Raw genomic sequence first — 25,715 nt, 5'->3', positions numbered from 1 at the left:
ATCTACGGGATCCCCGACAACATGGATTTACTAAGGGGAGATCCTGCTAATCCAACCTGATCAGCTTCTTTGACTGGGTGACGGGGAAGCTGGATATTGGGGAGTCCCTGAACATCGTGTACCTGGACTTTAGCAAAGCATTCGATAGCGTACCGCACCGCAGGTTACTAAGCAAGATGAGTTCTATAGGATTAGGTAACACATTGACGAAATGGGTTGGGAGCTGGCTTGGAGGTAGGCTCCAAAGGGTGGTGGTGAATGGCACCTCCTCCGAAATGACGGAGGTGATTAGTGGAGTACCACAGGGCTCAGTCTTGGGCCCAATCCTATTCAACATCTTTATAAGAGACTTGGCAGAAGGGCTTCGAGGTAAAATAACATTATTCGCCGATGACGCCAAACTGAGTAATGTAGTGGGCAAATGCACAACAGACGAAGATTCAGTGCCCGACAACATGATGCACGACCTACTCCTACTGGAGCGATGGTCTAGGACATGGCAACTCAACTTCAATGCCAAAAAATGCAAAGTTATGCACCTGGGCAGCCAGAATCCATGCAAGTCTTATACCTTTAATGGCGAGATCCTAGCAAAAACGGTAGCAGAACGAGACTTGGGGGTAATCGTCAGTGAGGACATGAAGTCTGCCAATCAAGTGGAGCATGCTTCGTCCAAGGCAAGACAAATCATGGGCTGCATACGAAGGGGTTTCGTCAGTCGTAAGGCGGAAGTCATTATGCCATTGTATAGATCCATGGTGAGGCCCCACCTGGAATACTGTGTGCAATTCTGGAGGCCGCATTATCGCAAGGATGTGCTGAGACTGGAGTCGGTGCAAAGAATGGCCACCCGGATGGTCTCGGGACTCAAGGATCTACCATACGAAAAACGGCTTGACAAATTACAGCTATACTCGCTCGAGGAGCGCAGAGAGAGGGGGGACATGATCGAGACGTTCAAGTATCTTACGGGCCGCATCGAGGCGGAGGAAGATATCTTCTTTTTCAAGGGTCCCACGACAACAAGAGGGCATCCGTTGAAAATCATGGGCGTGAAACTACGACACCAGGAAATTCTTTTTCACTGAAAGAGTGGTTGATCGCTGGAATAGTCTTCCACTACAGGTGATTGAGGCCAGCAGCGTGCCTGATTTTAAGGCAAAATGGGATCGGCACATGGGATCTATTCACAGGGCAAAGGTAGGGGAGGGACATTAAGGTGGGCAGACTAGATGGGCCGTGGGCCCTTATCTGCCGTCTATTTCTATGTTTCTATGACACATCCAGGTCACTCCTGCTCTGACACAGTCTCTTCGCTGGTGGATGCTCTCTTCCAATCTATCCAGAGGCTTACTTTTTCACACGGCTCCCCATCAGAAGGTGCTCACGACAGACTCTTTGACTTACGCTTGGGGGGGGGGTTCATCTGGCTGGTCTCCGTACTCAAGGCTATTGAACCTCCAGTGCGGAGCGACAGTGTCATATCAATCTCCTGCTCTCCATGCTTTTCAACATCTGCTTCATGACCGTGTAGTCCTCATTCGCACGGACAACCAAGTCGCCATGTATTATGTCAACAAACAGGGAGGCACGGGATCGGCCTCCCTCTGTCAGGAAGCTCTGAAAGTGTGGGATTAGGCACATTTCTTCCACACTATCGGTTTCTACTTGGCTTTGTAGCATCTGGTGAACAAAGTCACCCATCTCTTGGAAGTTTGTGTCCTTGAATTTGAGGACCTTGGTCAGTGTGGCAGATTTAGTGAAGCCTTTCCCAAGATTGAACCATATCATGTTGTTCAGATCAAAGGAGAGAAAAAGTTCAGGAGCAGTTCTTTGCGGTTTGGTGCGTTCCAGATAGAAAGCCAAAGCACGCTTACAGTCCAGAGTATGAAGAGCTGATTCTCCAGGATGAGAATGAGGCTTTGGAAAAAACACGGGAAGAACAATGGATTGATTGAGATGAAACTCCGATACCACTTTAGGAAGGAATTTTGGATGAGTGCAGAGAACCACCTTGTCATGATGGAACACTGTAAAAGGAGGATCCGCAACCAATGCTTGAAGCTCACTAACTCGTCGAGCAGAAAGGCCAAGACAGTGGCACTAGCCTGGTGAACGAAGTCTCCCATTTCTTTGAAATTTGTGTCTTTGAATTTGAGGACTTTGGTTAGTGTAGTAGATTTAGTGAAACCTTTCCTGATATTAAACCATACCATGTTGTGGTCACTGGAGGCCAATGTGTCACCCACCGAGACCTCTGTGACACTTTCTCCATTGGTAAGTATCAGGTCCAGTATTGCCTGATCCCTTGTCGGTTCCAACACCAGTTGCCTGAGGCTTGCTCCTTTCATAGAGTTTAATAGCCTCCTGCTGCTGCCGGAAGCAGAGGTAAGTGTAACCCAATCCACATCAGGCATGTTGAAGTCACCTAGCAATACTGTGTCCCCACGCAAGGTGATATTTTCTATATCTTCGATTATTTCCATATCCAGGTCATCCTGTTGTCTTGGGGGTCTGTAAATTACGCCAGAGGGTAAATTACGTGTCGAGTCAGAGGGTCGGAAACCTGCGTCCACTGAGGAATTCTGAGGTGAAGTCTGGCAAAAGGAGTCACGTGTACTGTAGAGGCCATGTGGCCCAAAAGAACCATCATGAGTCTCGCCGAGATTACCAAATCTTTGGAAACTACATTCATCATATGATTAAAACCAGCATTTCTACAGGGACCATCCCAAAACATTGGAAAGAAGCTACAATTCACCTCAAGATAAAAAGATCCAACGGAAAATCTATCAAATTGCCCAAATTACCGCCCCATCGCTAACCTTCTATTTTGTAGCAAAAATTATGGAAAAAATAATTTTCAACCAACTATCTGACTTCATTGAAAAATCTAATGTATTACACCCCAACCAAACAGGGTTAGGAACAAATCACTCCACAGAACACTTGATGATCAGACTAACAACCACTATTCTCTACCATCTTGATCATCGAAAATCAGTACTATTGATATCCCTCGAACTCTCCGTTGCATTTGATACTGTAAACCGCGTCGAGCTCTACGAACGTGGAGATGATGCGGTATACAAACCTAAGGATTAGATTAGATTAGATACGACTGATCACTTGCTCCTACTACATTGACTTAAAAAGGATCTGGCACTCACTTGACTGGTTTTTTTTTCTTATTTTTCAGAACACTCACCTAAGTTAATAATGGATAAAACTTCATCTGGTATCCCTCCAACTAAACTACGGGATACCAAAAGGGTCAATCCTTTCCCCACTTCTATTTAACATCTTCATTGCCCCTTTACTGACCTTAGGACAATCCATTGGATTTACTATTTACCCTTATGTAGATGACATACAACTACTCCACCCCATAGATCCCAAAGATTTAACGAGATTAATCAGAAACTAGAGCAGATTAGCCAATGGCTAAATGACAATATGCTTGCACTCAACAAATTTCATATTTTTATTAGACTTTGATGAATCGCTTATTTAGTTTTATTAAGCGTAATACAAAAATAAAAAATTAATAAAACATAAACATATATTTTTGCAGTTTAAAATAATGTGGTAGATAATTAGACATACTGACCAACTAATACAAAAAGGGAGGAGAGAATAGAACTACAGTTTAGTATTTCAAAGTTCAGAGGAGAAACATATATGGAAAGAACGATAGAGCGGGGAATCTAAAAAGGGAAAAAGAAAAGAGTGGAAGAAAGGAGAAGGAAAAAAAAATTGGGGGGGGGGAGGAGAAGGATAAAAAAAGTGCAATTAGAAAAAGGAATTTTGCATAAGAACCGAACATAGGTTAAAAGCATCCTTAAAAAGGAAACTTTTTAGATTACTTTTAAAACGTGTCAGATTAATTTCCTCTCTTAATGTTGTGGCATAGCATTCCAGAGCTGTGGCGCCATCACCGAGAATATGTCTTGTCGTCATGTCCCAGTAATTTTCAAGGAGGGGACTCTTAGGAGTTTTTGATTTATAGACTGAAGTGAACATGAAGTACTGTAGGGGATGAGCAATTTATCAATGAATTGTGATTCATTTGATGAGAGGATTTTAAAAGGTAAAAGTAGAAAACTGAAAGTGATTTGAAGGAATTACCCAAAAAGAATTAAGAAGATTAAACTTCTAACAAAATAAAAAAAATATGACCATGTAACACCAATACCGATCAAGGGAACGGTCCCCGATCTGATGTGCGGGATGTCCAAGGGGCTTACTGACAAGCAAGGAACCCCCCCGAAACAGACTAAATCCTAAGGTCTATGATTTCCCACAGTTAAGAATTCCTCGCAGGGAACTTCCACAGCACGATGGCGAAAACCGTGAACGCAAAATACGCAAAATTAAACATGAGCAGAAAAGACAAGCTCTTACAGCTTGGCTTGTAGGAAGAAAGACTGAGGAACTGAGGCACTGGCACAGTGATGTGGTATGAGGGGGAGAGGTTTAAGTCTCTGAAATTTTGAGGCTTCTTACAAAGTACTGGTGGGTAGACGGAAATAACCTACTGGTCCTGGAATGAAGTGGGATTATACAAGAAATATAATTAGCAAGTGGATAAAATAGATGCTACATAATTATCATTTATATAAATAGCTTTCTGTGCCACACTCAGTTCCCCAATTTTGTTTATACCTCAAAGACGACAGATCAGAATGGAAAAAGAGAGGGTTTCCTTTAGTTGCAAAAAGAAATTTATAGTGTAGGTAGGTATGCTGAATAATTGTTATAGTCACAGCGCAATGCAGTGCATATTCAGTAATGAAGTTCTTTTGAATTTACACTCTTGGCTGACTTGAAACATGCCACTACTATGAACTCTGTCATAAAAATAATGCACACCAAATTAACTGAGTAATTAAAACAGATTTTTTTTCTCTACTTTCATTCTGGCAGGAAATGTACTAATATTAATGAATTTCTAAGGAAACAAGACAGTTTAGTTTAATGTATTTTATCCAGTGTCTTTAATTTATTCCAGCAGAAATGGGGGTGTCAGGAAATCCTTCCTTACTCAATTACAGAATTCCAAGCTCAAAAAAGGTATAGCAGAATTAGAAAAGGTACAGAGAAGGGCAATGCAAATGATAAAAAGGATGGGATGACTTCCCTATGAGGAAAGGCTAAATTAGCTAGGGATCTTCAGCTTGGAGAAGAAATGGCTCAGGGGTGATATGATAGAGGTCTATAAGATACTGAGTGGAGTGGAAAGGGTAGATGTGAATCGCTTATTTATTCTTTCCAAAAATGCTAGAACTAGGGAGCATGCGATGAAGCTACTAAATAGTAGATCTAAAACAAACTGAAGAAAATATTTCTTCACACAATTTGTAATTAAACTCTGAAATTCGTTGCTAGAGAATGTGGTGAAATCAGTTAGATCAACAGGGTTTAAAAAAGGTTTGTACAATTTCTTATAAGAGAAGCCCATAGGCCATTATTGAGATGGCTTGGGGAAATCCACTGCTCGTTCCTAGGATAAGCAGAATAAAAACTGTTTTATTACTTGGGATCTAGCTAGGTACTTGAGTCCTGGGTTGACCATTTTTGGAAACAGGTTACTGAGCTTGATATGGCAATTCTTATGTTCTTAAAATAAAGCTGTATCTACATAGAAAGACTAGGAGGATATTTTTCACATAGTTTACACTGTAATAAACCAAGTCTCTCCAGAAATGTGTCCAACCTTAGTTTTATGTTACTTGTAACTAAACTAAGTTGACAATATCCATTGGTCAGATTTTGTTTATACCAGTATCAGAAAATCAATTACAGCTCAGATATACAGCCTTCTCAAAGAGAGTAGAAGACCTTCCACCAATCCTGCCTATTGGCGCTTTTGGTTTCAGAACACCAACACGCTTTCAATTTATAACGAGAAGACTACGTACACATTGTCCCCTGAGGAAGGCAATTTTGTTTGCCGAAACCCGGATCCTGGTTGGGACTTTCCTAGGATTCTTTTCACCTGGGACTTCATATGGTCTTTATAAAAACCTAGGACTTTTACACCTTATATTCATTGTTTTAATAAATGAGACTCACGGTATAGACATCTCGTGTCACTAGACTGCAGCTTGCCATCAGCTGATCGCAGCAGGGGAATCTTCCCCAATTAGCTGAGCCGATAGGACTCCCTGAAACTGCAGTTTCAGGGAGTCTGCCAACTCAGCTGATCAGGGGAAATTCCTCTGCCATGAGCAGCTCAGCTAGCTACGGTGAGTAGAAAACCTCCCCCACCAATCCTGCCTGAATACACCCCCTGATACCCGAAATCAGCAGGAAGATTGCCCACTCCCCTCCTGCCTGAACAACACCCCCCCCCAAATCAGCAGGAGGTAAGCTCACTCTCTCCTGTGTGATGACTCCCCATCCAACAACGCCTCTCCACACCCGAAATCGTCAGGTGGGATCCCACTCCCTCCTGCCTGAATGACCTCCCCCAAACACCCTCCATACCTTTATTGGAAGACCGGCAAGAGGAATGCCCATTCCCTAATGCCAGCAGGCCCAACTCTTCAAAATGGTGGGTCTTGTCTGTGCATCCTTGCAAGTACTGGGAGGGGCCTATGGCCATGATGGGCGGCCCACCATTTTGAAGAAGCGGACCTGCAGGCAGGGGTAATGCGCACCCCTCTTGCCAGTCTTCTAGTAAAGGCATAGAGGATGAGGAGGGGGTTGTTCAGGCAGGAGGGACTGGGCATCCCCCCTTCCGATTTTTTTTGGGGGGGTTTCTCTGGCAGGAGGGAGTGGCCATCACTCCTGCCAATTGGGGGTGTGGCTGAGCTGATCTCAGCAGGGGAATTTCCCCCAATCACCTGAGCTGGCATGATTCCCCGAAGTCGCAGTTTTGGTGATTCATAAGAACTGCCATCTCCGGATCAGACCTTAGGTCTATCAAGTCCGGCGATCCGCTTATGCGGAGGCCCAGCCAGGTGTAATCTGGCAAAAACTTAGTCACCCGTATCCTTCTATACATCTTTTGAGGAGATGTGCATCTAACTTGCCCTCAGCTGATCAGAGATATCTCTGCCACGATCAGCTGATGTCAAGCTGCAGTCTAGTTTCAGGATCCCCCAGCAAAGATAGGTGGCTGAAATTTAAGCCAGGGTTTTCCAGGTCTACATGTCATCCACCTATCTTTATGTGAATTGCACTTATTTAGGAGCTTTAGGCCACCTAGCATTGGCCAAACCTACCTCCTCACCGATCCAGCGGGCAGGCAGGAATCGAGGCAGGAGCCCGATCCTGCAGGGGCGTTGAGCCGTTTCCGCCCCCCCCCCCCGAATCCAGCGGGGGCCTACTTTAAAAAGCGAGCAGCGTGGAAGCTGCATTTAAAAAGATCCTGACCTCCTCACCGATCCAGCGGGCAGGCAGGAATCGAGGCAGGAGCCCGATCCTGCAGGGGCGTTGAGCCGTTTCCGCCCCCCCCCCCCCCCGAATCCAGCGGGGGCCTACTTTAAAAAGCGAGCAGCGTGGAAGCTGCATTTAAAAAGATCCTGACCTCCTCACCGATCCAGCGGGCAGGCAGGAATCGAGGCAGGAGCCCGATCCTGCAGGGGCGTTGAGCCGTTTCCGCCCCCCCCCCCCCCCGAATCCAGCGGGGGCCTACTTTAAAAAGCGAGCAGCGTGGAAGCTGCATTTAAAAAGATCCTGACCTCCTCACCGATCCAGCGGGCAGGCAGGAATCGAGGCAGGAGGCAGGGCGTTGAGCCGTTTCCGCCCCCCCCCCCCCCCCCCCCGAATCCAGCGGGGGCCTACTCTAAAAGCGAGCAGCGTGGAAGCTGCATTTAAAAGATCCTGACCTCCTCACCGATCCAGCGGGCAGGCAGGAATCGAGGCAGGAGCCCGATCCTGCAGGGGCGTTGAGCCGTTTCCGCCCCCCCCCCCCCCCGAATCCAGCGGGGGCCTACTCTTAAAAAGCGAGCAGCACCAACGGTGCGCCTTTGTGAAGCGACACTTATTGAAGCGACATCCCTTGAAATCCTCAAAATAACCTGTATAACATGATAAGTTGTTAGTACTGTTTATCTCCATAAGAACCTATACAGACTGATAAGTTGTTAGTACTGTTTATCTCCATAAGAACCTATACAGACTGATAAGTTGTTAGTACTGTTTATCTCCATAAGAACCATACAGACTGATAAGTTGTTAGTACTGTTTATCTCCATAAGAACCTATACAGACAGATAAGTTGTTAGTACTGTTTATCTCCATAAGAACCTATAGACTGATAAGTTGTTAGTACTGTTTATCTCCATAAGAACCTATACAGACTGATAAGTTGTTAGTACTGTTTATCTCCATAAGAACCTATACAGACTGATAAGTTGTTAGTAATGTTTATCTCCATAAGAACCTATACAGACGAATAAGTTGATAGTTACTGTTTAGCCCCAAAATAATCTATACGTCCTCCTTATAGTCTGAGAAGATACTAGTACTGTCTATCCCCTAATATCCTGACAAGCACAGACAAACTGCTATAGCTGACACTCTTCGTTGGTGCTTCCCATTCCTACTTAACTTTGATAGTATTCCCCCGAACCAGTAGGGACCCTCACAATTCAAAGAAGAGCTCCACTTCTCACAACAGTGGGAAGAAAACTCACCCATCTCTGAACTCACTACTGAAGGACACAGACGCTACAGAACAAAAGGGAAAAAAAATAAAATAAAAACGCCTCCTCCTCCCCTAACATCCCCACACCTCCCAACCTGCACATCACACCAGTTACCAAACAGCAAAACCTCCTGCACCCTACACAAACACCACCATGCCTCCCAACTTTTCAACAAACGTACTCCTACATCTACTACTCTTCCTACTTCTAACCAACAGAAAAACAGAAGGTTATCACACATCCTCTATCCCAACCTTAACAGAATCCCAAAGGTTCCCACTACCTACCAGAAAACTTCATTCACCCAGAAACCTGATAGATTGCTCCTCACTCAACCACAATCAGCATACCAACCAGCTGGGGAAAAAGACCACCTCCAAAACCAAAGCCAGAAAACCGCAACCATCATCCACAAACCAAAGAAAATCTCCTCCACCCAAACCGCTCACCCACTCCCCAAACTCTCAACATCTCATTATCCTGCGCATACATGAACATCAGATCAATAAGCACAAAAGCAGACCTCATTAAGGACTGGATAGTTAAAAAGCAACTAAGCTGCTTATTCCTATCCGAAACCTGGCTAACCTCGGAATCCGATCCCACCATCACAGAACTATGCCCTATAGGTTACAAAATAGAACTGATCTGCAGGAAAAAAAAAACGTGGTGGAGGTCTAGCCATCATACTCAAAAACAACATCAATATAAAGACCCTAGACAAACACACCACCCCTCACCTAGATCTCCTAGCCTGTCAACTATCCGATGATTCTCTCACAGGAACACTAACATGCATCCTCTGTTACTCAACACCAGGAAAATGGAATGACAACAAACAAGATATCGAAGAATTTATTTACCAGAACTCCCTAACCTCACCTCATAATCTAATCCTAGGAGATATAAACCTCCATCTTGAAGATCACACCTCTAAACAAGTAATAAATTTACTCTCATACCTCAAAGCACTGAACTACCAGATCCTCGACCCCCAACCCACACACGAAAAAGGCCACCAACTAGATGTCGCTGCTTACATGACCCAACACCCCCACAAACCCAAAATCCATATCTCAAATGGGGCCTGGCACCCCTCACTCTGGTCAGACCACTATGAATACACCTTTAACATCAACTGGCCTCAAAACATCAACAAACAACCGCCAAAAAAAAACCTCCTTCAAAACACGCCAAAAAATTGAACCCCCCCACATTCTGGGACAAAGCAGACCACTCCATCACCAACACAGCCCCCAACGAATTCATATCCCAATGGCGAACCATAAGCGAAACCATCCTGAATGAACTAGCCCCATGAAAAATTAAAATTTAAAATATGTAGACCTTCTTGATAAATGGTTCGACTCCGAACTCCTCCAATCAAAAAAGCTCTGCAGACAACTAGAGAGAGACTGGAAAAAAAATAAGAGCTTAAAACACACTAAAACTGCATGGAGAAATCAAATTAACCAATATAAAACCAAACTCAAGGAAAAACGGAAAGCCTACTACTCCAAAATGATAGGCACAAAAATCCCAGACACAAAAAAGCTATTCAACCTAGTAAAGAACCTCACTGATACTAAACCTTATCTTGCCACTCAAGGTACCCACCCACCGACAGCCATCCACCTAGCAGACTACTTCAAAAACAAAATCACTAAAATCAGAACCGCATTCATCGATAACACCCACCCATCTCGAAAAGATAACAACAAACCCAATAACAGGCGAAGCCATCGTAGCAGACAGAAGCTGGTCCAACTTCCCAATCCTACTTTGGTCGGATATGAACCGACTCTACAACAAATACAGCCATGCCTCCAGCGAACTAATAATTGCCCCACCTACCTGTTATCAAACGCCTCCACCACATTCAAAACCAACTTTATGTTATGGATTCAAACCACACTAACAGAAGGCCAATTCCCACAGGACTTAGGAGAGATCTTAATCACCCCAATCATGAAAGATCACAAAGGCCCAATAGATAGCCCCTCCAACTACAGACCTATTGCTTCAATTCCAATATACGTCAAAATAATAGAAGGCCTAGTCACACAATACCTCACAATCTACCTGGAAAAAACATAACCTACTCCACCCCTCACAATCAGGATTTCGAACCAACCATAGTACAGAAACACTACTTGTCTCTCTTCTAGATACAGCCCGGCAACACATCAGTAAAGGAAAAAAGATGATACTAATACAACTCGACCTCTCTGCTGCATTTGACCTAGTTGACCACACCATATTACTACAGATACTCGACGCCATAGGGATCTCTGGCAAAGTTTACAACTGGTTTCAAGGGTTCCTCAAATCAAGAACCTACAGGGTAAAATACATGATATCAAAATCAGAGCCATGGGCAAATCCCTGCGGAGTTCCACAAGGATCACCTCTCTCACCTACACTCTTCAACCTCTTTATCTCCTCCCTAGGAGCCACCTTAGATAACCTAAATGTCACATCCTTTAGCTACGCAGGCGACATCACCATACTCCTCCCCTTCGACCCTTCAGAGCCCACCACCCACCGCAAAGCTGGAAACAACCCTAGATACAGTAGAAAAATGGATGATGGATTCATAAACTAAAACTAAACTCAGAAAAAAACAAAATTCCTCCTGCTCGAAAAAGCCAAATCTCCTACCATCACAGAACTGATAATCAAAAATACCAAATACCCAATACAACCCGAACTAAAACTACTAGGAGTCACCATAGACAGATGTTGCACAATGCAGTCCCAAATCAACAAGACGACCCAGAAAGCTTTCCTAACCATGAGAAACCTACGCAAAATCAGAAAATTCTTCAACCAAACACAATTCAGACTAGTCGTACAATCCCTAGTCTTAGGTCTCTGCTGGACTATTGCAACTCCCTATATCTTCCTTGTCCAGCCATTATGATAAAGCAACTCCAGACCATACAAAACACCGCCTCAGACTGATCTAACTCACTTAGAAAATATGAATCACATAACAACCGCCTTCTTAGACTCCCACTGGCTACCCATACAAGCACGAATTCAATTCAAATTCCTCTGCCTATTATTCAAAGCAATACAAGGCTCTATCCCCATCCTACCTAAACAATCGCTTAAACCAGATCTCCACCACAAGACAAAGAAGAACCCAAATCCTTTTGCCTTCCCTCCCACTCAAAGGCACACAACGCAAGAAAATGTTTGACAACCTTCTGGCAACACAAGCAGCAAAACTCAACCATTCCATCTCCACCTGCTGACAACATCGGACGACTTCAAAACATTCCGTAAAGAAATCAAAACCCTGCTTTTTAAAAAATTCATCCAAAAACCTTAAACCACTTCACCTACCTCCAAGCTAAGTTCACTACCTCCAGAAAATTCACCTACCTCGACTGAACTCATCTACCACCAGACAATCCTCCCCCAAGTAATCACACCTAATCACCCTTCATAATAAACAGACCATAAAAAGATTGTAATCTTGCCTACTCTAACTGTGTTCCATTTGCTAATATCACACTGCTAGGCACTGTCAGCTTTCTATCCAACCCATAAGATCCCCAAGAAAAAAAAAAAAAAAAAATTTGTATCACTCACTGGAAAATGTACCAGTAAAATCCTCTGTAATGTGATCATCTCTGGAAAATGTCCAGTCAAATCTTTTGTAATCCGCCTTGAACTGCAAGGTATAGGCGGAATAGAAATCCGTATTGTAATGTTATGTAATGTAATGTAGCCTAAAGCGCATACGTAGGCACCATTTTGCCACCTCAATCTGTGCTACTACTAAATACGATGTGAATAAACCGAAATAAATCCAATCATCTCATAAGTTACCAGAGTATGAAAAGATTTACCTGAGCATATAGTCATCCCCTAACTAAGCAGCAGTCTGTCTTGTAATCACTGATGAAAATCTCTGCACTGAATCCAACAGCAGCCCATTCTTGCACCAGAGTTCATTTCTCTCTCATATTTTGTTCTATGCACTATGCATACATTTTCCAATTGTTCCCAAGTAAGTAACCTTTATTGCATCAGTGAACAAGTGTTCTATCAAAAATTACTTGCTCAATTGACACTTAACCCCAAGTTATAAGAGTCAAGTAGATTTGTTCTGAAATAGGATGTCACTGAATGCACAAAGCACTCAACATTGTAAAGGATAGCTCAGTTAGAACCCCAGCAGCCTTCTCTCACAGCACAGGCCTAGTATTTTTTTAGACCCATAAAAAGGAAGAAGGGGCCAACTACTATGTTCCTTACATGCATTTGCGTTGGATTTTTCCTGAGTGGTATCTGCATCCGTGTTGGAGCTTACAGATTGGCTGTCACAATTCTTGCTGCCATCCTCTAGTTTCTTCAGTCTGTTTAAGCGTTTATCTGTCTCTCGCAGGCCATACTTGCTGTTTATTATTGGTGGAGGTGAAGACAGTCCAATGCGTGATTTAAAAGCACCAGTTCCTCGCCTGCAAAAACAACAGGAGAACCTTAACCTACAGAGGTCATCTTTTTGTTGAAGCAGTTACACACAAAAGAAAGGGATAACCTACACAATACAAAAAAAGAAAAAGAAAAAAAAGTCTACCATCTCTCCCTACCTATCAGCGATTATGCTGTGATCTAGTAATATTTAAAGCAGTTCTTCTGCCTGGATTTCGTTACCACATTTCTACCATAACTAGCTTAAGAGACATGCAATTAGCACAAAATGAAAAAAACAAACTGTTAATAGGTTAATTTGTCATATCTACATACCATCTGCCCAAAGCACACATCTACAGAAAGCAAATTTTAACAGAGATGCACCACAGATCTCCACCAGCCACATCAAAGAAGATGGCTAATTTTGGGTGGACCTGGGCCAGGGATCCCTGTATGTTCAGTACAGAAATAAGTGCATATCTGATTGTATTTTTCCAGTGTCATAATACTTGCTGCTTAGTTTCTTGAGGTTCCCAGTTCAATTTCTATTTGTGATTCTTGTTCTGTATTTGGTAAAGGTCTGTGCTTTGTGTAGCAAAGAAGTAATTTAATGTTGCTTTATGTGTGGTAATAAGAGGTGGGATATCAGGGATCTATTTAGGGAGAGGAGGAGAATAGTGGATGCTGATGGGCAGACCTGGACTGGCCATTTGGCCTTTATATGCTATCATGTTTTTATGATCTGTGTAGTTTAGGGCTGAATTTCAAATAACAAATTTTAACTGGGCGATTAAATGTATGGCATAGCCAGCAAAGAGAAAGGGGGGCACGCATTTCCTCAACCTCATCCTCATATTAGGCATCATTCCTTTCCTGTTGGGGATGTCAAAGCCCTGCCAGTCCAAGTGGAAGATTAGGTACTTACCTTGATAATCTTCTTACTAGTAGAAAGGCATAAGAGTCTTGACCAGTGGTTTGTGCTCCCCTACTTGCAAGATTCTGTAGAAGACATCTACATTTTTTGGCTTCTCCTCCTGACACTGCTCTGTGATCCTCAGTTCGTAACAAAGCAGTTGAGAAATCAATATAAAGAAAGAAGAGGGGAACACCCTGCTCAGCCCAAGCCCGCTCTGACCTTAAAGAAAATTGATTAGAAAATGAACATTAAAAAAACCATACCACAGCGCCAACAGGCACAAAATACTGAAGTAACAACGATACCTCCACGTCAGGCAGATATGAACTCTTATTTCATGTAATTTTTTTTTTTTAATGACACAGCAAGAATTTTAGCTGTGTGGTACTTGCCCCCCACCCTGGTGCCCATCTAAAAACTACTGAGCTGTCCAGGATAAACAACACTTTGTGGACCCTGAAGCAGCAGCAGATTAAGTGTACACCCAAGTATACCAATATCTGAGACAGTGAGCAGGAGACATGAAAATTCGACAGGGAGGGAGGGAGGTCAAAACTCATAGGCCTTTCTACTACAAAGAAGATTATTGAGTTAAGTACCTAACCTTCCTTTCCAGTGTAAAAGACATACGAGTCTTGACCAGTGGACCATACCAAAGCAGTCCCTCAAGTCTAGGGCAGGATAAAGGAGCCTGCTGACAAAACAGAAGACCCAAAAGTGGTATCTGCACGAGTCATTACATTCACGCTATAAAACTCAGTAAATGTATGGAGAGTGGACTAGAACGTATGCAGGTGAGGCAGGACTCATTTAGAGCATTGGTCTTTGACCTGGGGGCCACCGCTGGGCACGATGGACCACTGGTCTGACCCAGCATCGGCAATTCTTATGTTACCCTACAAACTACCTGGGACTCCACCCATGAAGGAGCCATCCCCTTAAGAGTGTGCTCACAAAGAAAATGGAGGCTGTTTACTGCACCTGACATATACCGAGGAACTACACAAATCCACCTTGCAACAGAAGCCTTAGAGGCTGGCTTCTCTAGTCAGCTAGGATTAGTTAATGCAAAGAGATGATCCAAAAGACAAGAGGGTTATGTCACTTCCAGATACCAGATGAAAATTCTGCAGACATCCAGCAAGGTTAACACTTTATCCCTTTTCTTGATGAATGAAAAGCGGGTAGCCGAACCTCCTGATTCACATGGAAGGGACCATGTGCAGTGAAACATCTGCCTCAGTGAATCAAAGGTTCCTTGCACAAAAGAGCCTGAAGCTCTAACAAACTTCTCGCTGAGGAAACAGCCACCAGAAATACTGTCTTGATAGCAATATCCATGAGTGTTATTTTCTTTAAAGGCTCAAAAGGAGCTTTGCCCAGGGAATGCAGGACAAGGTTAAGATTCCATATTGGAAAGGGCAGCTGCACCGGCAGCTTCAGCTTTTTAACGCCTTTTAAAAGCCTAAGTTGGGATGAGAAGGCAACAAAACATCCTCCAGACAACTTCTGAAACATGACAAACCTCCCACTTAAACCTTAAAAGAACAGACCAATAGACCTTTTACTAGCATGCTAGATTCGCTGAAAAAGGAGCCTGAGACGGCTCAACTCCCTCTCCAGCGCACCAACTCTGGAAAGACTTCCAAGCCTTGGCATATGCCGCCACCGTTGAAGGCTTCTTGACTCTTCTTTAGAAGATTAGTAATGACCACATCTGAATACCCCTTGTGCACTAAGACTGCACGCTCATGCCATAAGACCAAAGTGTTCTGGATCCCCAAGGGCTACTAGAACCCGAACGAGAAGACCCTTAAGTAATGGAAGCTTGACTCACTGTACCATCTGAAGCATGACCAGACTGCATACCAAGGGCAAAGCGATCAATTCAGGGTACCAAGAATCATCTACCCTGGATGGTCTGCTATCCTCCAGATGATCCTGACAATCATGGATCAAGGAGAAAAGATGTATAACAGCCCGGTACAAGGTCTGGGCTGCACTAGAGTGTATAACCTGTTCTGAGCTCTTTGGGGAAAATGGAATAGAAAATGGAATAAATAAATAATTAGATGAAAAAGCAAGGAACTTTCTTGCTAGCCACCAACACCATCAGATCAAACGTTGGAACCCCCCAGTGTCATACTGACAGGGCTAAATTTGTTTTTAATATATGAATTTTAGGTTAACAGGGGAATAGTAAGATAGATGTTAATTATATAAAATGGAAGACAGGGAAAGTTTGTCTCTCTGAGATGGCTGAAAAAGCCTGGTTGGTTTTCAGAATAAACAAAACAAAACTGCAGATCTGTACAAGACGTAGGCGAAATTTATTGTGACAAAATAATAATATGCAAACCCTTTTACCAATCAAGGGACCCGACACGGTCCGTGTTTCGGACAAACCTTCGTCAGGGGTCCATGGTAAAAAAGGAAAGCAAAAAAAGTCACAAAAATTGTAGAGTAGCAGCAAGGTTTTAGCGACGTCGAGATTCACTAACTGCAATGAGCCGTCTCGACGTCGCTAAAACCTTGCTGCTACTCTACAATTTTTGTGACTTTTTTTGCTTTCCTTTTTTACCATGGACCCCTGATGAAGGTTTGTCCGAAACACGGACCGTGTCGGGTCCCTTGATTGGTAAAAGGGTTTGCATATTATTATTTTGTCACAATAAATTTCGCCTATGTCTTGTACAGATCTGCAGTTTTGTTTTGTTTGCTCTTGGTTGGATTTCTACTGCAGGTTAGGTTGGGACCTCCCTTCTCTCCTGGTTTTCAGAATGACAATCACCTTTCATTGTTATTAAATTATTTTTCCTATCACACTATTTGAATTAGAACCCCATTCTGTACATGTTCAAGAAGAACCAAGGCATAGCAAACGAAGTACATGTTGTTGGGTTGACATGACACTGTTCCCTAGAAGACCTGGTACCTGAGGTACATAAGAATAGCCCAGTATCATGTCTTCATGGAAGCCAATCCAAGTCACAATTACCTGGCAAAAACCCAATTAGTACCAACATTTCATACTACCAATCCAGGGTAAGCAGACTATGGACTTTTCCTCTAGGAACTTGTCCAAACCTTTTTTAAAACTAGCTACATTAACCACTCTTACCACATCCTTTGGCAACATATTCCAGAGCTTTTCTATTCTCAGAGTGAAAAAATATTCCCTCCTATTAGTTTTAAAAGTATTACTCTGTAAGTTCATTGGGTGGTTCCTTACTCTTTGTAAATCTTGATGCAGTAAAAAAAATTGATCCACTTGTACCCATTCTACACCACTCAGGATTTTGTAGATTTCAATCAGCCGTCTCTTTGCCAAGCTGACAAGCTCCAAACTATTCAGTCTTTCCTCTTACGAAAGGGGTTTCATCCCCTTTACCATCTTGATTGCTCTTCTTTGAACCTTTTCAAGTGCCACTATATCTTTTTTTGAAATAAGGAAACCAGAACTGAACACAATACTCAAGGTGAAATCGCACAATTGAGCAATATAGAGGCATTATAACACTCTTAGTCTTGTTTACCATCCCTTTTATATTAACTCCTAGCATCGTGTTTGCTTTTTTGGCTACCATTGTAAATTGGGCAGGTCTCAGCGTATTATCTACAATGACACCCAGATCATCTTCTTAGTTTAAATCATTATTAGATAAATAATAAATACAGTATACAATATATAAATGAATTACTTCATGCATAAAATATAAGTATAAATACAAAATAAAACAATTCATAAATTAATGGTATAAACTTTGTTTCAAATCAATTATAATAAAAGAAAGATTATTCGACTATTACCCTCTCCCAACCCCCCCTACTCATTCCCCTTCTCAAGACTGCATATATATATATATATATCTATATATCTACTATAATAAAACCCTAAGTGCGCATGCGCACTCCTACTTGCGTGTTCCATTTTCCGTGATCAGTAGGTAGGAATGCGCATGTGCGCTTAGGGTTCTGTTTTCCGTGCTGTTGTCCGATCTGGCCTGCTCCCTGCTCACCTTGCCGTAGTGTATTTTTAAGTTGAAAGACGCGGCGGTGGATCCTCTCATGATCCCCACCTGCGTCGGAAGTCCGACGCAGGCGGGGATAGTGAGAGGAGCTGCCACCGCGTCTTTCAACTTAAAAATACACTACGGCAAGGCATGCAGGGAGCAGGCCAGACGGAAGCTTCAAAAATCCCAAGGCTTTACAACGGTGAGCAAATCCACTGCCCGAGAGAGGGCTCCGTTTTAATGCTGTGGCTCTCATTGAACTGCCAAGCGGGGATCGTTAGAGGAGCCGCCGGGGCACCTTTAAACTTAAAAATAACTCCAGCAAGGGAGTCGGCCAGACCTTGAGAAGAGAAGGGGGGATGGAGAAATCCTGTTGCTGCACAGGGAAATGGAGGGGGAGGGAATGCTGCTTCGGCTTCTGCACAGGGAAGTGGGGAGGGAGACAGAAAGAAAGGAAGAAAGACACAGGGGCAGGGAGAGAGACAGACAGACAAAGGTGGCCAGGGAGAGAGACAGACAGAAAGAAAGACAGCGGGAGGGAAAGAGACAGAAAGAAAAAGACAGGGGTAGGGAGAGACAGAAAGACATATTATCTAGCACCCGTTAATGTAACGGGCTTATGATCTACTCAATAAAACACGACTTCGTGCAGTAGGTGTCAGCGTATTTAATAAAGGTTTCCAAATCATGAGAAATACGTCTTCCCTGCTTTAAAAAGGGATCAAGAGGTGACCCGGGAAACTACAGACTGGTGAGCCTGACCTCGGTTCTGGGGAAAATGGCGGAAGCAACATTTTAAAAGAAACGAATTTCTGATAACCAGCCAACATGGTTTCTGCAGGGAACTTATTGCCTAACGAACTTATTGCCTAACGAACTTATTGCACTTCTTCGAAGGAATTAACGAACGGATGGACAACAGAGACCCCATAGACATCATATATCTAGATTTCCAAAAAGCCTTTGACAAGGTGCCCCATGAACGCCTACTCCGGAAACTGAAGAACCAAGGGGTGGAAGAAAACATACATAGATGGATCAGAAACTAGTTGGCGTGTAGGAAACAGAGGGTAAGAGTGAAGGGCCACTAATCGGACTGGAGGAGGGTCATGAGTGGGGTCCTGCAGGGCTCGGTGCTCGGGCCGCTGCTATTTAACATATTCATAAATGATCTAGAAACAGGGACAAAGTGTGAGATAATAAAATTTGCAGACGACACCAAACTATTTAGTGGAGCTCAGACTAAAGAGGACTGCGAAGAAATTGCAAAGGGACTTGAACAAACTAGGGGAATGGGCGACGAGATGGCAGATGAAGTTCAACGTTGAGAAATGTAAAGTATTACATGTGAGAAACAGAAACCCGAGGTACAACTATACGATGGGAGGGATGTTATTAAATGAGAGTACCCAAGAAAGGGACTTGGGGGTAATGGTGGACATGACAATGAAGCCGACGGCACAGTGCACAGCAGCCGCTAAGAAGGCAAACAGATTGCTAGGCATAATCAAGAAGGGTATTACAACCAGAATGAAAGAAGTTATCCTGCCATTGTATCGGGCGATGGTGCGTCTGCATCTGCAGTACAGCGTCCAATATTGGTCGCCATACCTTAAGAAGGACATGGCGTTACTCGAGAGGGTTCGGAGAACAACGCGTCTGATAAAGAGGATGGAAAACCTTTCATACGCTGAGAGATTGGAGAAACTGGGTCTCTTTTCCCTGGAGAAGAGGAGACTTAGAGGGGATATGATAGAGACTTATAAGATCATGAAGGGCATAGAGAGAGTAGAGAGGGACAGATTCTTCAAACTTTCGAATAATAAAAGAACAAGAGGGCATTCGGAAAATTTGAAAGGGGACAAATTCAAAACGAATGCTAGAAAGTTCTTCTTTACCCAACATGTGGTGGACACCTGGAATGCGCTTCCAGAGAGCGCAATAGGGCAGAGTACGGTACTGGGGTTCAAGAAAGGATTGGACAATTTCCTGCTGGAAAAGGGGATAGAGGGGTATAGATAGAGGATTACTGCACAGGTCCTGGACCTGTTGGGCCGCCGCGTGAGCGGACTGCTGGGCACGATGGACCTCAGGTCTAACCAAGCAGAGGCATTGCTTATGTTCTTACATATAAGATGCAACATACGAGCTCTCCATTGACCATAAGTCAGACCCACAGATTTTATCCATAAATAAAGAATAGTTTTTAAACCTATAAAAATAACTCTTTTCAAAAAAACCTTTATAACCTTTAGGTATTGGATGTTGAATATCAAAAATCCAAAATAGGTTATAATTATTACAATACCACGGTACTTGCCACATATTGCTGACTTTAGAAAAAACCTTTGCCAAAAACTTAGAACCAAAGGACGCTCCCAAAACATATGGGATAATGTCGCTTTTGGGTGATTACACTTCAAACAAGAGCTCACAGATATAATAGTTGCACTATAGGCTTTCCAATGTGCTATATACAATCGACAAATAAATTTGTAACCCATTTCAAAAAATGAAATGTCAGGTAATAAACCATATAATAATTGCAAAAAAACGCTTAATATGAGCACCTTGTAAATTTATTTGTAACTCAATACTCCAATCAGAGACCACTTTATCATAATTCATGAAATGAGAAAATTCCAACATTGAATGCCTAAAATATTTTAAAGGTACTATCATTTGAGCCTCTAACCAAAGTACCTCCGATAGAGTCTCAAATTTGTAGAACATAAAAATTTAGAATTTAGTGAAGATACATAAAATAGCAATTGAAAATATGAAAAAGTATCCAAATGAGACCACCCATATTCAGCATGCAGCTGAGAACAAGTTGGCAGAGTACCATCATCTTTAAGAATCTGATACAAGTAAGAAAGAACATAAGAATTGCCACTGCTGGGTTAGACCAGTGGTCCATCCTGCCCAGCAGTCCGCTTACGCGGCGGCCCCCAGGTCAAAGACCAGTGCTCTAAATGAGTCCAGCCTCACCTGCGTACGTTCCTATTTAGCAGGAACTTGTCCAGCTTAGTCTTAAAACCTTGGAGGGTGTTTTCCCCTACAACAGACTCCGGAAGAGCGTTCCAGCTCTCCACCACTCTCTGGGTGAAGAAGAACTTCTTTACGTTTGTACGGAATCTATCCCCTTTCAACATTAGAGAGTGCCCTCTTGTTCTCCCTACCTTGGAGAGGGTGAACAGTCTGTCTTTATCTACTAAGTCTATTCCTTTCAGGATTTTGATTGTTTCGATCTCTCACTGTACGGCAACTCCTCCAGCCCTTAACCATTTTAGTCGCTCTTCTCTGGACCCTTTCGAGTAGTATCGTGTCTTTCTTCATGTACGGCGACCAGTGCTGGAGGCAGCAGGTGAGGGCATACCATGGCCTGGTACAGCGGCATGATATCCTTCTCCGATCTGTTCGTGATCCCCTTCTTTATCATTCTTAGTCCCTCTCTTTTCTGCTCTAAAACCAGATGATGATATACCAGGTTGAAATGATCCATTGCCCCTTTTAGGTAGCAAGGGAGTGATTTGAAAATTAATTGACAGTTTATTATAAATTTGATGCTAAGTAACTCAAAGGGGCCAGCAAAAAGTAATAAGAGTTCTTCAGGAAAGCAGATTCTAATCTCTCATCGAATCACTTTTAAAACCTTATTCCTAGTTTATAAAACATTAATCACAAATGAACCCCAATTTATATCAAAAATGATTGTCCCATATCTCTAAGATCATCCTCATCTAATCAGCTTTCAGTCCCTTCATTAAGAATAATCGGCACTAGACGTAATGATATGTTCTCAGTGGTGGCCCCTTCATTGTGGAACTCTCTTCCTAATTTTATTAAAAACGAAAAAGATCTTATCTCTTTTAAAAGATTGTTAAAAACTTATTTATTTCAAGATGCATTTGCATTTGATTTATGACATGACCTATCTTAGATTTTTTATTTCTTTCTAATATTTTCTTCTCACCTCATCCCATTTATACCTATTGTATATTCCATTTTATGTAAATTCTAACAGACAATGCAATTGTAACTTTCCCCTTCCTTTCTACCTATTCATGTTTGTCCAAATTGTTTTGTTAATTGTATAAGTTATATAAACTATATGTATTACCACAATCTGTTGGTTTTTAAATTGTACATCGCTTAGATATTTTTATAAGCGATACATCAAATGTAAATAAACTTGAAACTTGAAACTAGAAGAATGCAAAAGGTAACTAAAATGAAAAGGCTTCCAAAAACAAAGTTCCACTGGAGTCCAAGAAAAATAAGATGTAGTGAGAAACCAATCATGTATATACCTTAAATGACAAGACTCCACAAATTGGTGTAAAGATAGTAAACCAAGGCCACCCTTATTTATTGATAGAGCTAACGTATTCAAAGGTAGATGAGACCGACCACCCTTAGCCATAGAAATCCACAAATAAATTTATTCAATTGTATCGTAATTCTTTGATAAAAAATAAGAGGGAGCATCTGGTAAACATACAACTATTGAGGCAATATAATCATATTAGATAGAGCAATACGCCAATATAATCATATTACATAGAGCAATACGCCCCATCAATGAAATTGGAAAATGATGCCATAACAAAAAACGTGATTTAGTCTTATCCAGTAAAGGTTGTATATTTACCTCATGAAGCTGAGTAAGATCTTGTGGGATTGTTATCAGGTGCCCAGGTTAAAGGAAAAGTACCATTCCATTGAGAGGGTAACAGCAAATAATAATAATAATAACAGTTTATATACCGCAATACCGTTAAGTTCTATGCGGTTTACAAAAGATTAGAGAAGTACAAGTTGAGAGAAGTTAAGGGATTGGAAAACAGGAGGGGGATAGGAAGGAGAACCATTATAGAGGGGGAAGTAGAGGAACGGGTCAGCTGTCTAAATATTTCAGGAACAGGTGAGTTTTTTTGGCTCACATTATATTTCTGGGTCACATTGTAATTCAGGGTCTAGAGGGAGTATACTTGGTAATTCTGGGCCCAGCGAGAGAACATACATTGCAAGTTGCACTAAAGGAGTTCAAGTAGCCCAAGCAGGAATATCCCCACAGGGTACACAAATTTCCAAGTCAGGGATAGAAACACACTGTAGTTCTGGGTCTGAGGAGTCCGGGATAGGTGCACGTTGTAGCTCTGGGACTAGGGAAAGTTCAAAACACGTGAATAATGCTAAAGGTGTCCAAGTAGCTCAAGCGGGAACATCCCCACTGAGACATAACAAACATACAACATGGAGGGCTATGTATGTAAATGCCCACAGTCTGGGAAACAAGATCCTGGAATTAGAAACAGAAATGAGGAATGCCGACCTGGATGTGGTGGCGATATCTGAGACCTGGCTCACGGACTCCCATGGGTGGGATATGGTCATACCGGGTTACAACTTGCTCTGCCGGGACAGGGAGGGTAAAATGGGAGGAGGTGTAGCATTATATACTAAAGATGACATTAAAGTCACCAGAATCACAGATGTCCAATACACTGGGGAATCCCTTTGGGTAAACTTAGCCAGAGGGAAGGACAAATGCCTGTATCTCGGCGTAATATACAGACCCCCTAGACAACAGGATGACCTAGATATGGAATTAATCGGAGACATAGAGAATATCACCTTACGTGGGGACATAGTATTGTTAGGTGACTTCAACATGCCTGATGTGGATTGGGACACGCTTTCCTCTGCTTCCAGCAGCAGCAGGAGGCTATTAAACTCTATGAAGGGAACAAGACTCAGGCAATTGGTGTTGGAACCAACAAGGGATCAGGCAATTCTGGACCTGATACTTACCAATGGAGAAAGTGTCTCAGAGGTCTCGGTGGGCGACACATTGGCCTCCAGTGACCATAACATGGTGTGGTTCAATCTCAGGAAAGGTTTCACTAAATCTACTACACTGACCAAGGTTCTCAAATTCAAGGACACAAACTTCAAAGAAATGGGAGACTTCGTTCACCAGGTGCTGCAAAGCCAAGCAGGGATCGATAATGTAGAAGAAATGTGGTCGACTTTGAAAGCCACCATACAAGAAGCAACAATCCGCTATGTTAAATCAGTAAGTAAACGGCAAAGAAACAATAAGCCTCAATGGTTCTCTGCGGAGATTTCGGCCCTCATCAAGGAGAAGAAAAAAGCATTCATCTCGTACAAACAATCAGGAAACAGGACTCTAGGGAAGTCTATCTGGCCAAGTCAAAAGCCTTCAAAACAGCAGTTAGGGAGGCCAAATTCCGCATGGAGGAGTCTCTAGCGAAGAACATCCAAAAAGGAGATAAATCATTCTTCAGGTATATCAGTGAAAGAAATAGGAACTCAGGCGGGATAGTACGTCTTAAGAAACCAGACGGAGACTTTGTAGAAACGGACTCGGAAAAAGCCCAACTGCTAAATGAATACTTCTGCTCAGTCTTCACCCGCGAGGCGCCGGGACTCGGACAAGGGTTGACGCAGTTGACCCGTTTAGTAATTTCAAGTTTACACCCAGCGGTGTCTACTGCGAGCTGTCCAAACTTAAGGTTAACAAGGCAATGGAACCTGACAACCTACACCCTAGGGTGCTCAGGGAGTTGTGTGATGTCTTGGCGGAACCGCTATCCGCGCTCTTCAATCTCTCCCTTAGTACAGGTAACGTCCCGTTGGACTGGAAGACGGCCAACGTCATTCCACTCCACAAGAAAGGTTCTAAGATGGAGACGGCAAACTACAGATCGGTAAGTCTCACATCAGTAGTGAGCAAACTAATGGAAACTCTAATCAAACGCCAATTGGATACGATCCTGAACGAGGAGAATCTACGGGATTCCCGTCAACACGGATTTACTAAGGGGAGATCCTGCCAATCCAACCTGATCAGCTTCTTTGACTGGGTGACCAGATGTTGGAGAGTCCCTGGACATCGTATACCTGGACTTCAGCAAAGCATTCGATAGCGTACCACACCGCAGGTTGCTGAGCAAGATGAGTTCTATGGGATTGGGCGATACATTGACGAAATGGGTTGGGAACTGGCTTGGAGGTAGACTTCAGAGGGTGGTGGTGAACGGCACCCCCTCCAAAATGACGGAGGTGATCAGTGGGGTGCCACAGGGCTCGGTCCTGGGCCTGATCCTCTTTAACATCTTTATAAGAGACTTAGCGGAAGGGCTGCGAGGTAAAATGACATTATTCGCCGATGACGCTAAATTGGGCAATGTAGTGGGCAAAAGCACAACGGAAATAGATTCAATGCCCGACAACATGATGCACGACCTACTACTACTGGAGCGCTGGTCTAGGTCCTGGCAACTCAGCTTCAATGCCAAAAAATGCAAAGTCATGCACCTGGGCAGCCAAAATCCATGCAAGACTTACACCCTTAATGGTGAGATCCTAACAAGAACTGAAGCAGAACGAGACTTAGGGGTGATCGTCAGTGAGAACATGAAGATTGCCAATCAAGTGGAGCAAGCTTCATCAAAGGCAAGGCAAATCATAGGTTGCATACGCAGGAGTTTCTTCAGCCGTAAGCCTGAAGTCATTATGCCATTGTATAGATCCATGGTGAGGCCCCACCTGGAGTACTGTGTACAGTTCTGGAGGCCGCATTACCATAAGAATGTGCGGAGACTTGAGTCAGTCCAGAGAATGGCCACCAGGATGGTCTCAGGACTCAAGGATCTCCCGTATGAGGAACGG

At 43.0% G+C, this 25,715-nt stretch overlaps 1 protein-coding gene across 4 annotated transcripts in view; it reads right to left on the bottom strand.

The window, feature by feature from the left end:
• Nucleotides 1-25,715, bottom strand: part of KMT5B (lysine methyltransferase 5B) — a 258,170-nt gene that overhangs the window by 39,267 nt on the left and 193,188 nt on the right. For all 4 annotated transcript variants that reach the window (XM_033928243.1, XM_033928244.1, XM_033928245.1 and 1 more), the window contains one exon: nucleotides 12,927-13,129. In XM_033928243.1, the coding sequence (XP_033784134.1) occupies nucleotides 12,927-13,129 (203 nt within the window). The remainder of the gene's footprint in view (nucleotides 1-12,926; nucleotides 13,130-25,715) is intronic.

This window comes from Geotrypetes seraphini, chromosome 19 (assembly GCF_902459505.1).
Source record: "Geotrypetes seraphini chromosome 19, aGeoSer1.1, whole genome shotgun sequence".
NCBI classification, from domain to species: Eukaryota; Metazoa; Chordata; class Amphibia; order Gymnophiona; family Dermophiidae; genus Geotrypetes; species Geotrypetes seraphini.
The sequence above is the reverse complement of the archived record's forward strand: the minus strand, read 5'-3'. Positions and strand labels throughout refer to the sequence as shown.